Source organism: Danio rerio, chromosome 16 (genome assembly GCF_049306965.1).
Source record: "Danio rerio strain Tuebingen ecotype United States chromosome 16, GRCz12tu, whole genome shotgun sequence".
Lineage (NCBI taxonomy): Eukaryota > Metazoa > Chordata > Actinopteri > Cypriniformes > Danionidae > Danio > Danio rerio.
The window spans coordinates 20,327,551-20,342,144 of NC_133191.1; the positions used below are offsets into that span (position 1 = coordinate 20,327,551).

General features: G+C 34.0%; 1 protein-coding gene across 5 annotated transcripts in view; it reads left to right on the plus strand.

The window, feature by feature from the left end:
* The window catches only part of slc6a19b (solute carrier family 6 member 19b), a 38,411-nt gene extending 25,570 nt beyond the window's left edge, over nucleotides 1-12,841 (plus strand). For 4 of the 5 annotated variants that reach the window (XM_073924629.1, XM_073924631.1, XM_073924632.1 and 1 more), the window contains 8 exons: nucleotides 1,721-1,831; nucleotides 1,916-2,028; nucleotides 3,698-3,826; nucleotides 5,355-5,511; nucleotides 6,751-6,955; nucleotides 9,860-10,019; nucleotides 10,235-10,397; nucleotides 12,041-12,838. In XM_073924629.1, the coding sequence (XP_073780730.1) occupies nucleotides 1,721-1,831; nucleotides 1,916-2,028; nucleotides 3,698-3,826; nucleotides 5,355-5,511; nucleotides 6,751-6,955; nucleotides 9,860-10,019; nucleotides 10,235-10,397; nucleotides 12,041-12,292 (1,290 nt within the window). In that variant the 3' untranslated portion in view covers nucleotides 12,293-12,838. 5 annotated transcript variants of the gene reach the window in all.
* The last annotated feature ends 1,753 nt before the right edge of the window (nucleotides 12,842-14,594 follow it).

Sequence of the window (14,594 nt, forward strand, 5' to 3'; positions counted from 1 at the left end):
CTAATATGTAAAATCTCTTTTTCAGTCTCTACAAAACAACTCGTTTATATTAATTATGATAGTTTACAGTTTTAAATAATGATTATTTGTCTTTTAAATTTAGATCTTTTTTATTCTATATTTTTATATGGTTCATGTAAGTGCTAAACTGTAAAGAAATATCTGTTTGTAACAGTTTTACATATATTGGGATTTATTTTTAGTTTTTTCTTCATTTATTTTTATGCTTTTGTATTACATTATGTTATCCGGATCTTTCCTCCAACAACTTTTGATGTTGAGAAGTTTAAAAAGTTTGAAATGATTGCCTGGGTTGGTGTTGTAAATTACTAGTAATAAACAGCATGTATGTTCCTCTTATTTTACAAATGTACTTCCCTATATATTATTTCTTATGCAATATGTTGTTCAAACTACTTAAATGTCAAAAAAATTTTACTTTCTTAAAAGCAAAGTTAAATTTACAACATCAAAACTCAACAAAGCAGAGATAGAAGTCTCATAATGCAATTGATGACCATAAATAAATAGAAAAAAACCTGTGAATCATGAAATATAGATTCTGTTAATTAACAGATGTTTTTTTTTTTTACAGTGTTTATAAAGTTCAAGGCAAAATTATTAGCGCTCCTATAATTTTTTTTATTATTTTCCCAAATGCTGTTGAACAGAGCAAGGATATTTTACAGTATTCCCTTTGGTAACAATTTGTTTTGATGGTTCATTTGAGTATTAGTAGACTGTCTGCTTAATATCTGTTGATACTGCTCCGTCAACAGACATTTAATTGACTCTAAGAAACTTTGCAAGTGCATGTCAACTTACACCACCCCAACCACAACCCCAACCTAACAGTCTACTTATAATCTAATGAGAATTAGTTGGCATGTAAATGCAATGTAACCTAATTCAACAAGCGCACCATCAAAATGAAGTGTGATCTTCCCTTTTTTTCTTCTAAAGAAAGTCTTAATTCCTTTAGTTTGGCTGGAATAAACACTGTTTTTAATTTAAGGTCAGTATTATAAGCTCTTTCAAAAATTAAACATATATTTAACTGGCTACAGAACAAACCACTGTTGTCAAGTGACTTGCCACATTAACCAAACTAGTGTAGTTATGTTAATAAATTAAGCCTTTAAATGTCACCTTTAGCTTCAATAATAGTATCTTGCAAAATAATGTTGTTTAAAATGTGCTAAAAAAAATCTTTACATTAAACAGCACTTGGGAAATATTTTAAAAAGAATAAAATGTAACATTAGGGTAACATTTTTGACTTCAATTGTAAACAAAAATTATGTTAATCTATAGAATCACCTTTAGTGCTCACGTTTTACCCTTTAAAAATTGTAATCAATACATTTGTCAAAAAGTTATTCTTGAGCATTCCACGAGAATGCTATGAGTGAATGTTGAAATAAAGAATAAAGATCACAGCGATGTATCTTAAGGACACTTGCTTGTAAAAAGCACAGAATAGAACAGCTTTACAGTTTTACAACTCTTGTGAACAATTAAGCAGACGGTTTGTTTCAACTGTTGTAATAAAAGGATTTAGAATTCCAGAACGTCCAAAGAGTTTATCTATCATTCAAGAGCCACAAAACATAAAGTTTGAACTCGCTGTACCGTACCCAAAGTATTTGTCATCAGATTGTCTTAGATATGGTATTCACATGTACTTAAACACAATGTTTTTCCTCTTCTCTCCTCAAAGGCGGTATATGTGACGTCTACGTTACCGTATTTGGTTCTTACGATCTTCCTGATTAGAGGACTCACTCTGAAAGGATCCGTTGATGGAATTAAATTCCTCTTTACTCCAGATGTGAGTTTCAAAGTTAAAACAATTTCACGGTGTTTAACATCTTCAGTTTTAACATAAAATGTAAAACTGTGTGTTTGTGTGCAGATAAACGAGCTGGCAAACCCTAGCACATGGCTGGATGCTGGTGCACAAGTGTTTTATTCATTTTCTCTAGCTTTTGGAGGTCTCATCTCTTTTTCCAGCTATAACTCTGTGCAGTAAGTTCACTTTCCAAATATTTTTGTATGTTTCTACTATAGAGGTGAACTTGTAGGATTTTTTGGCCAATACCAATACCGATATCAACCAAAACAAATTAGCTGATTGCAGTACCAATATTTATGGTAGTCAATTGCATAGATTACTATACAGTGCATTACATTAATTTTAATAGAATAAACTGGCTAAAGGCTAAGTATGACTATGAAATCTCTTCTCAGAGCAGATCTAATAGATCTAAATCAAATTAGATCTTAATAAGAAAAATTTGACCATTTTTAAAATTATTTCCATATGCCATCTTTGCATTGAAAAAGCAACAGATAAACTATTTGTGTACATATTTTTAAATAGTGATTGCTCTTTACTTTTTGCATATGCACGTAGATCGATGTTAAATTATCTTTTTTAGCTGAATAGGCAAGGTCCCAAAACAAATTCCTGAGGCAAACCAAATTTAAAATTTATTACTTGGAATTATCTTTTCTCCCACTCTCACACACAAGGATTTCGTAGAATGCAATCTATCTTATTTCTGCTAGCAGAGTTTTTAATTTTCAAAACATATTTTCAAGACGTTGTAAGTTGCCTACAAATTACACTCATTGGTCACTTTATTAGGTACACCTGTCTAAACACTTGTTAATGCAAACTTCTAATCAGCCAATCAAATGGTGGCAACTCAATGCATTTAGGTCAAGACGATCTGCTGCATTTTAAACCGAGGATCAGAATGGAGAAGGAAGGTGATTTTAGTGACTCTGAACGTGGCATGGTTGTTGGTGCCAGACGGTCATGTCTGAGTATTTCAGAAACTGTCGATCTACTGGAATTTCCATGCACAGCCATCTCTAGGGTTTACAGAGAATGGTCCAAAAAAGAGAAAATATCCAATGAGCAACAGGTCAGAGGAGAGCGGCCAGACTGATTGAGCTGATAGAAAGGCACCAGTAACTCAATCAACCACTCGTTACAATCAAGGTATGCAGAAGAGCACCTCTGAATGCACCATGGATGTGCAGCCGACAAATCTGCATCAACTGCATGATACTATCATGTCAATATGGATCAAAATGCTTGAGGAATATTTCCAGTACATTGGTGAATCTATGCTATTGAGAATTAAGGCATAGCTCTGAAGGCAAATGGGGGTGCTAGTAAGATGTACCTAATAAATTGGCCGGTGAGTGTATCTGCCAAATGCATAAATGAACTGTAAATGTATTTTTGAGCTACTTAAGTACTGCTTAACTACTATCATAAGTTTGCATAAAAAAAACTTCAGATAAGTGAGGCATACAAAAGAAATGATAAGAAAACACAATAAATCCAATATTTAATAGTAATAACAAAGATTTATCAGCATTTTTATTTTTATTTTTTTTGGCTAGTAACTTTTGACGAGAAACAAAATAATTGTGAATAAAAGAGAAAAAAAGACTAGTATGCCCTGTGGGAGGAACGTAGTTTTTAGATCAATGTGATATACATTTCAGATATAAGAGAAAATCACTTCTTGAGCATAGTATTAGGCATATGGGCTAGTAACATTTTTCTTTCGCTTGCAGAGTTTTTGTGTGAGATTCATTCTTACAATCAGTTTTCAAGAACAGCAGAAACCCAGTACAAATTCTTCAGTCAAATATGTATTCTCTCTCTTCCCAACAGCAATAACTGTGAGCAAGATGCAGTAATCATCTCTGTCATTAATGCGTTCACTTCCATCTATGCGGCCACTGTCATTTACAGCATAATTGGTTTCAGAGCCACAGAGAGATTTGATGACTGTATGAATGGGTAAGTATTTAGCTGTGTCACAACACATCATTTGACCTTCTGTTTTGGTAGAAAATTGTGGTTCATGACATTCCACACAGATAAGTGTGACGACTTGAGTGACTCAGTTGTTGTTACCATGAAGGGGCATCTTATCAAAGGATTAATTCAGTATCTCTCAGCTCCAAGTTTTTAAATGTCACCACCAGAGTTATCGCATAGATGGTGTGTACAATCTATGAACAACACTTTTGATTCATTTGTAAATGTTGGGTTACTTTATGTTATGGATGCAATAAAGTTTCAAGAGTTAACTACATTAACTAAAAATGAAAGATGCAGTATTTCTAAACCATTAATTATCTTTGCTAAGCTTAGCTTTTGCTCCAACATTACAATTTTTTTTATAAATATTTATAAATACTTCATAATTAGTGGCCTTATTTAAATCAGGAATGCCCAAACTAGTGTCCACAAGCCAAAGTTGGCCCATAATAAACTTTGACCGCCATCCCATCTAAGAAGAGGGGGCATATTTTAGAGATTGTCATTTCAAAACTAATGTAATCTTTTGTTTGTTTGATTTGTTGTTAAATGCTAACTGAAATAAATGTTTCGATTAAATGGGGTAAATTAATCAGATTTAGTTTAAATGTACATTCTGTCCCAGACTGATAGAGGACAAATCAAGACAGATTCTGCTTGACTAGTGTATTGATCATTGAACTCCACTGTGTGATTATGTTTTTATTGCAATAAGTTACCATTTAAATGTTAATCTGCCAAGCCTGTTGCATAATGCATTGGTTAACATGATTTAAAGTAATGTTTTCTATTTACTTTTAGGTCTTATTAAATAAATTAGGAAATTACCCATGGCAACTTTAATGTTATGTATAGCTTGGTATTATTCGGCCCATGGCTCCAATGATATTTGGCTTTTGGCCCTTTATACAAAAAGGTTTGGGCATCCTTGATTTTAACCATTTGGTACAATGCAAGTATTGTGTACATACACATTTTACATTTTACTTATATATTTTTAATAATTTGCACACAATTAAATTTGTATTTCAAAACTACACTGTTGGCCTATCCCTTACACCATAAGCCACCCATAAACCTACCCATACCACCAAACTAGTTCCTAATCTTGATGTATCTCAACTCAATAACACCATAAGTGTTGTGTCATTCAATATATGAGCAGATTACTAAATATAAAGTGAGACCGAAAGGTGTATTGACATTAAATGAATCAGAGTAAATGTACATAAACAAAATTGAAAATAAAAGCATGTTCATTAATAATAGTTAATGCATTAATTTATGTTCTAAAATGTTAAAAGCTAACACATGGGAACTTTTTTAAAGGTAGCAGATACTGTATGAAGAATAGCACCAATTTATATTTACTTATATTTATAAATTACCAAAAATTGTTAAATGTTGTCATTAAATGATATGTAACACATGAATCATTCTTAAAGTATTAAACTTGATTTATTCATTCAGTCATTAAAGAAATTATCCTACTTTTGTTCTGCAGGAACATCTTGACTCTTCTGAACACATTTGACCTGCCAGAGGGGTTCATCAATCAAAGCAACTATCAAGATGTTTTTCAGAGCCTTAATTCTACAAGCCCTGACATAATCAGCAGCCTTAGCCTTAAGACCTGTGATCTGAACAACTTCCTCAGTGAGGTACAGTATAGGACTGGGAGATATCACATTTTTCTTTCAAGTACCGGTAATACACTGTAAAACCCAACAGTCAACTCATTTGAAAAGAGTTTTCAACTCAGTGTTGAAGGCAGTAAGTTAATAAAATACCTTATAACTTCAACTTAAATGGAGTAAGTTCACAGTACTCATATAGATGACTTTTTTTAAACTCAAATGGTTTGTTGCAATCGGTTTCCTCAAATGGTTTGAGTTGCCCTAACTTACTGGGTTTACAATACTCAAGTTGGTTTGAGTTCTCTTCAGTTATTAGCTTTTTATTTGTGCTCAAATTGCTTTGTTTACGCAAATGGATTAAGTTTACAGTACTCATTAAGATTAGTTTTTGAACTTAAATGGTTTGTTGCAATCAGTTTCCTCTAATGGTTTGAGTTACCTTAACGTTTTGGGTTTTACAGTGTACCAAAGATGCACATCATGATACTGTGGGAAGCACATTTTATAGACTATAATACAAGTTACCTTTCCCAATAAAAAGAAATGCCAAGACTGAACTAAATTTTTAATTTTAAATGAAAAAAATTTAATCTGGACATAAATAAATAAATAAATAAATAAATAAATAAATAAATAAATCTTATAATAAGATTTTATTTGTATTGCAGGAATCATTAAATGATTTAGTTCTTTCAGAACAAACAAATATTACTAGAGTTATGAGTTAATAACTACTTGTGCATTTTAATGCGTAATAAACAAGGGTTTTAAGTTACCAAAACACTATGCCATCAGAAAATCTAGTTTTTATAACTTAAACCAAAATTATACTAATTAAACTTGCATTGTGTATCAATTCTCATTACTAACTGGTAGCCTGCCCCTTTAGATATTGCCTGCTCATTTAGATATTGGCTGTTTATTTGTAATTAGAAAGCATATACACTGATTATTATTCTTTATGCCTAATTCTACCTATATCCTAACCACATTTAGAACTATTAATCAGCAGCAAGTTGGGTGTTTGATGCAAAAATAATAGTTAGAAGTGTATTAATAACAATAATTGTACCTTTAAAAAAGCGTGACAGAATAATAGGTTAGAATAAAACCATTAGTTTAGAAATGAACACATGGGGTCTTCTTAATCTCACATGAGTTTAGATAGTATAAAAAATTCAATAACTAAACAAACATCATTTCTGTATTTGTATAGTTATATGTTAAATGTAAATAAAGCTGTAAATTTGGACACTTTCACAGGGTGTAGAAGGAACGGGTCTTGCCTTTATTGTGTTCACTGAGGCAATCACCAAGATGCCACTGTCTCCACTCTGGTCCGTCCTGTTCTTCATTATGCTCTTCTGCCTTGGCTTGTCCTCCATGTTTGGCAACATTGAGGGTGTTCTGGTTCCCCTGCAGGACCTAGGGGTCTTCCCCAAAAGCTGGCCTAAGGAAATTATTTCAGGTAATAAACCAATGCTGAACCTAGGTTATTAAGCTGGAATTAAATTGGCCATATTGGCCTAGAAATGTCTTACTACACAATGTAACTGCAGAATTATCATACTTTTGATTATTTTGAATACTATTTTTGAGCAAGATGCTAATATTCTTATCTGATTCAGTGATCTATGTTAAGCTAAGCTAAAAGTGCACCCACCAGGCAGAGATCGGCTGAATGGATTAAAGAGCCCATATTATACATGAAATAGGGTCATATCTTGGTTGTAAGAGTCTCCAACAACAGTCTAATATGCATGCAAGGTCAAAAAACACTTTCATGGTCTTATAATCTGCATTTATTTTTACCTAATTATCCCAGCGACTCCTGTATGAATCGTCCAGTGATTCATTTGTTCCCAAACCCCTCCTTAGCGCGGAGCTAATCTGCGCTGATTGGACCGATGACAGTCTGTCGCGATTGGTCGACTGCCTTCAGTCAGAGAGGGAAATGGCCAATAGCTAATCAGCAATTTAAAAAGTAATCACAGTTCATACACGCTCGATAGTGTATGCGTGGATTTTAGCTGCCACACTATGGCGAGTGGATAGTGCTACGGATAACCGAACGAAGGAGACAGTCGTGTACTCGCCATACCACACACACCCAAAAACACACACACACCTCCGGATGACAACGCTCCCGCTTCCGCCCGCACCCGCCAGGTTTTAGCCTGAGAACCCGCTCCGTTTTCTGCCCGCCGCGCCCGATCCCGCTAGAGCGGAGAACACAACCAAAAATCACCCAGTATACAGTCCAGACAGCCAAGCTGTCTGTATAAACACAAACACAGCACAAAGCTCGTTCGTTCGTTCGCTCTCTCTCTCTCTCTCTCTCTCGCTCTCTCTCATACGCTCTCTCATACCAAGCAGACTCTCTCTTTCTAATTCACATAGCAATATCCGTGATATTGCTAGACAGCCCGCTCCCGTCCCAAATTAAACCCGTTACCGACCGCTCCCGCGATTTATTCGGAAATTTATTCCCGCGGCTGTCCCCGCGCCAGATTTCTGCGGCGCGGGAATAAATTTCAGAATAAATCGCGGGAGCAGAACTCTAGCACGGAGCTCCATAAACAAACAGCACGCGTCGCGTTTTTAACGTGACTTTGCACGCGATAAGATAATATATCCAGTTAACCTGATACAGTACACGCGGTTACAAGTAACAAATCACAACTAAATACATTTGCAAGCTAGAGTTAACGAGGCAACAACTTTAACCGCACGTACTTACACTTGAGAAATGGAAGAAACTCTTTACTGATCCTTCCTTTAACAAACTCAGATGAAGTATTTTTTGTAGCATGTAGCTTCCAGAAGTTTCCAACTGCTTGGTTATAATGCTGAGGTTTCATCTTTGGGTAGAGACTCAATATATCCATCTGCAGTGTGACTTCAATCAACCGGCATGTTTGTGTGTGTGTGTTTGTGGGTGTGCGTATGTGTGTGTCTGGGTTTCTGCGTCAGAGGGCGGGGCCTCAGGTTTGAAATCTCCCGGGTTTGCGCGTGCACGTGAATAACTTGGTTTCGTTCGTACGTCATGGCGAAACACCTAATGAATCGTGATCAAGGCGACTCGTTTGAAGCACTATGAGTCGACTCTTTTATAGATGAATCAACAGTTTTAAACACTGTACACTAACAGATTTAAGCCTTAGCTGGATACTTCACTTCACTTAGAGCTGTGTTACACACTACATGGAGGGGAATTTTCAAAAACCCATAATATGGGCTCTTTAAGAAATGGTAAAACTCAGCTGTTTTGACAACAACAATGTGTCTTTTTAAAAAGTGGAGTCTTCTTTAATTCTTGAATTGAAGTTAAATTGAGCTTGAATTCTTGAATTAAATGTTTGATGATTGGATTATTTGTTTTGTAGTGCTATCTTGAACTGATCACAACAAATCATTAGGGTTAGTTTGAAACATTATTACAGTATATACATACTCAGTATTCATTGATAAATTCTGAGCAGTGTGGAGCAGTTTTATTAGCATTCCTTTTACCTATGGCTTTGAACAGTGGTTCCCAAACTCAGTCCTTGAGGGGTAGTGTCCTGCAGACTTAGCTCCAACTTTCCTCTGTACACCTGCCTTTAAACTTCTAGTACAGTCTTTCCCTATCTTGGTCCTTGCACTTATTCCCCAACACAGACACAAAACATTGTTCTGAGCCGTAATTGCTTATTAAATATTTAATTAAACACAAAACTGACAGAAATGAAGACAGCTGATGGAGTACACTAACTTGTGCATTTTCAGTCACAAGATGATGTCAAACAGCCAAAAACGCAAAGCTGACAAAAAACTAAACTGCCTGGAAAAAGCGTGTTCTAACCTACATAATATTTATCCACAAAATACCACCAAACTGTCAAAAACAGTGAAAAACCACAGCATGACAGAAAAGTAGATACCTATGAATGTGGATGTAAGTTGATGTATTTGAATGTATTTACTGATGGTCAAGGTGATTTAAAGTAGCTGGATGAGTCTGTGTTATTCGGTGGCTGTTATTTCAGAATAAAATACTTAGGAATTCCATGACTGATCAATCAGAATCATGTATTCCAGACAGCCATGTAGTAAATTTATATAGCACACACTAAACTTCAATTTTAATGAAATATGCTCCCTTCAAGCTGACACAAACAGAGAAACAAATGAAATATGCAGTGAGTGGGATAGACAAACGCTGTTCTGGTACTGTTTGACTAGTAAGAGCTAGCTGATTCAGGTATGGGCATTCCTCGTTCATAATAACCCATGTTTAACTCTTTAAAGAGTAAAAAAACATTTTGTGAAAGACTTAACTGTGATTTTTTTTAGAAATGCTTTACATTTCTGACTCTATTATTTATGGCAGGTGTGACGTGCTTGGTGTGCTGTCTGGTTGGGCTGATATTTGTCCAGGGCTCAGGAAACTACTGGCTGGCCCTATTTGACAGCTTTGCTGGCTCTATTCCTCTCCTCATTATTGCTTTCTCCGAGATGATTGGAGTTGTATACGTTTATGGCATTGACAGGTAAGTTGGAGGCCAACTGATTTTATCCTACAAGACTCCATAATCAAGAAACTGGGAACTAATTATTAATGTAGAAGATAATGTAGATGAACATATTCACATATCAGCAACTCATGGATGTTTTTACAGTGACTAAACAATGATTTTATGTGTTTATGGTTTAGATAAAGCTCTTGAATCAGCAATATATGATGTTATCTCCTGTTTTTGAACAGGTTCAATGAAGACCTGATATTCATGATAGGACACAAACCTAACATCTTCTGGCAAGCCACATGGAGATTCATAAGCCCTCTCATCATGTTGGCCATCTTCGTTTTTTACTTTTCCACCACAGTCACCAAGGAAATCTTTTACAGCGCTTGGGATCCTGAATCGGTGATTTGAATTGATTGATTTCGAATTATTAGTAGTACATAGTTATCCTATTATTTTTATTAACTGTTCCTAGACTGTAAAAAATCTGTTAATTAACAGGTTTCATATTTTGTGATTCACAAGTGTTTTCCATTTATTTACGGTTGTGAGTTGCATTATGGGACCTCGATCTCTGTTGACTTTGGATGTTGACAATTCAACTCTGCAGTTTAACAACGTGACTTTTATTGACAAATTAGTAGTTTTAAATAATAAAATTTAGAATAAATCATATGTACAGAAATAAGTTTTAAAAACAGAAAATGTACTGGCTGTTTATTATGAGGTTTTTGTACTGTAAAATACAACACCAATATATCATGGTAAACTATTAAAATGTGAATAAAAGTCATTTTTCAAGGTTAAAAGTTCAAGGTGCTAATTTACAGGTTTTTTTACAGTGTACAGTAATTTGTTTTGGTCGCCCCCTACATTATGTTTACATAAATCCAAGATTAAAATAAAAATCATTAAAATATTTTTTCTTAGTTTCTCAATGGGTTAATTTTTGGATCCAGTTCTCTTAACTATTTCTTTCTGGTGTCCAGTTCTGTTATAATTAGTCAGATGGACAATTCTGTTTTGATTTGTTGACTGCAGAAAGCATCTGTCAGAAAACACAGTCATTGTCATACTTGCACACTCTGTGATACGAACAGAAGCGATGATGTCAGTTTCATGCCTTGGAATAACAAGTAACATGGATTTTCTTGTAATAGGCTTAGTGGAAAAACAGGATATTTGGTTGACCAAAAAAAAATATATGTATATATATTTTTCTTCTTGACATCTCAATTACACAAATCTAAATTTGTAATCAATCTAAATTGCTTAAAAGCTCAACCTGGCAGAAATAGTAATAAAAACATTAATAATTAAAAAAAACATTAATTAATAAAAACATTTTTAATAATTCAAAATAAACTGAATAAAATTAGACCTGAGTCAAATCCAACTTGGTTGCCTTTAATTTCGACTGGACTTGAACATTAACAATAGATTTGTGTTGAGTATAAAGTTAACTTATACATTTTTTTTTTTTTACAATTTTTTTTTTTTTTTTTTTACAATTTTGAGTTTTAAGTAATAGTCAGTTTTTTGAGTGTATGTAGTAACTTAACAGACTGAAATATTTAGTGAACTGAAACCAGCATAAATTACTGATAATTTACTTTACAAAGTTTAGATATTGTTCTTTAAATTTAGAAAAAGTAACTTGACTTGGTGTACACACTGAAAAAAAGTATTCATAGGATTTATGAAATTGTTTAAGATAAGTGGTTGCAAACATTTTATATGGGCTGAATTTAAATAAACAAATTTAGAAATGTTCAACTTGATTTGTTCATATAATTTCAGCCTATATAAATTGTTTAGAACCACTTATCTTAAAAAAATATATGTTTGTAAATCCAATTAATATTTTTTTCAGTGCAGTTTATTCTTTAAAATTTTGCTGTTTTTTTTTTCACAAACAGCTGTATTTTTATGATAGGTAATATCTTAAAAAGCATAATAGGGGGACCTTAACCTGATTCTTATTATAAAAAACTGTAACATGCATCTACTTTGAAGTAATTAAAGAACTTTGTTCTTATTTACAGGAAAATTTCCCAACTCTAGAGAAGAAGCCATATCCAACATGGATCTACGTAATAATATTTCTGCTGGCTGGGGTTCCTAGTTTGGCTGTACCAGGAACTGCTGTTTTCAGAGCCATTCGAGACTATTGCTGCAAAAAACATCCCAGTGCTTCAATTCAACAACTAGATTCTGTATCTTACAAAGTTCAAATGCATGATGAAGAAGTGAAGACACAAAAGACTGAGAAATTTGACCAAAAGTTGTATACATGAGATCTAACTGAACCTGCTATGCCATAATTTTAGGCCCACACATACATAAATGTCTTTCTGGAATTGACAGATTATTGCTATAATATTTGCCCTTGAAAATGTGCTTGCAAAATGTTACAGTGGTTTCAACTTCCAGTTTCCAATTTTCCATTAAAATTTAATTTACCAACAGTACACAGATAAAGCTAAGACACTAAATTAGGGCTTACTGGATTAGAGAGATTAATATATTTTTAATTGGTTATATATCATTTAAAATATATGCAATTTTATACACATTTTAAGAAATAAGAAAAGATAAAAAGTAATGATGATAAGAAAACTGTGTGGCTAATTTGATAGTGGTACGTGGCAGACATGTTTTTGTGCTTTAAAATATTGATAAGCGTATTTATTTTTGTAACAAATAATGGCATTTAATTGGACTTTTTAATGTTTCACCCAATCAGTCTTCCTCAAAAAATATGTTCTGATAAAGGATTTTGGCCATGTTTCCCGACGAGTTCAATAAATATTTGTCTATGCCTATAAATTTGGTTCATTTAATCATTTGCGCATAATTATTTGTCATTAATAAGGCATCAACTTTGAAATTAATCATGACTGTGTTGTGCATTTTATTCTGTTATTATTAAATAGAAACCAGGAAACATCTGACTCCAGATTGAGACACCACTGAAGTATTTGAGATTGTAGTACAATACAAGGTGTATCACATATTCTGTATATTTACTACAACCTCAAATCAAAAAAGTTGGGACATTCATTCACTCATTCATTCATTTTCTTGTCGGCTTAGTCCCTTTATTAATCCCAGCTCGCCACAGCGGAATGAACCGCCAACTTATCCAGCAAGTTTTTTACGCAGCGGATGTCGCAAACCATCTCTGGGAAAAAGTTGAGACAGTATAGAATGCAAAAAATAAAAAATAAAATTAGAAAGTGATTTCTAATCTATTTTGACTTTACAATACAGACAATACAACAGCACGATATTTATTGTGTCTATTTAAATAAACACATATTTCAATTTTAGTTCTTGCAACACATTTCAAAGAAAGTTAGGACAGTAAAGCATTTACCACTTTGTAAGGTTGCCATTCCTTTTCATAGCACTTAAAATACATTTAGGAACTTGTCCTATTTTTCCTGTAAAAAAGTTTTAAGCTGTCACATTTTGCTCCACACATTCTCTATTGGAGACAGGTTGGGAATACAGGCAGGCCAGTCAAGTACCTGTATCCTGTTCCTCCACAGCCAGGACTTTGTGATGTGTGCAGAATATGGTTTTGCATTGTCTTGTTGAAACATGCATGGGCATTTCTGGAAAAGGTAGCAGCATATTGTGCTCCAAAACCTTGATGGACTTCTCAGCATTAATGGTGCCAACACACAAGTGCAAGTTACCTTGCCAAGGACACTTACACAACTCCATACCATGACAGACCCTGGCTTTTGGACTTGTTGCTGGTTAACATTCTGAATGATTCTTTTCTTCTTTGGTCTGGAGCACATAGCATCTGTTTCTCCCAAAAATACTGATTTACCTGAACACAGTACTCATTTTCACTGTGTGATGGTCCATTCCAGATGACTCAGAGCCCAGAGAAGTCAACAGTGATTGTGGACACTGTTAACATAGGGTTTCCTTATGTCACAGTACAGTTTTAACTGACATTTGTGGATGTAACTATATTGTGGTACTTGACAAAGGTTTGCCAAAGTAGTCCTGAGACTTTGTGGTGAAATCGCTTATAGATGAATTACAATTCATGATGCAGTGCTGCCTGAGGGATTGAAGATCCCTGTCACCCTTGTCATTTACACACTGCAAGTCCTCCAGATTCTTTGAATTTTTTTGTATTATGTTACATACTGTTGAAGGTGAAATATCCAAATGTCTTCCTACTAGACCTTTCTTGGATGCTGCTTTTGAACCAAATCATAATTACAATCACCTGTTGACATCGCCTGTTACAAATCACATCATTATTTAACTAATTTACCTGATTACTAGCCCTAAACTGCTCCTGTCCCTACTTTGTTTAAATGTGTTGCAGGTGTGCATGACAGGAAAGTATGTATATTTACTAATAAATTAAGTTGACTACATAAAACATGAAATATTTGTGTTCATATTGTCTGCAATGAAATACAAGTCAAAGTAAATTTGAAAATCACTACTTTCTTTTTATGTTTGCGTTTTCCATGCTGTCTCGACTTTTTCAGATTTGGGATTGTATATTAATGAACTGTTGTCATACCATAGTGATTTTTAATTACATAAACCAAAATAAATACA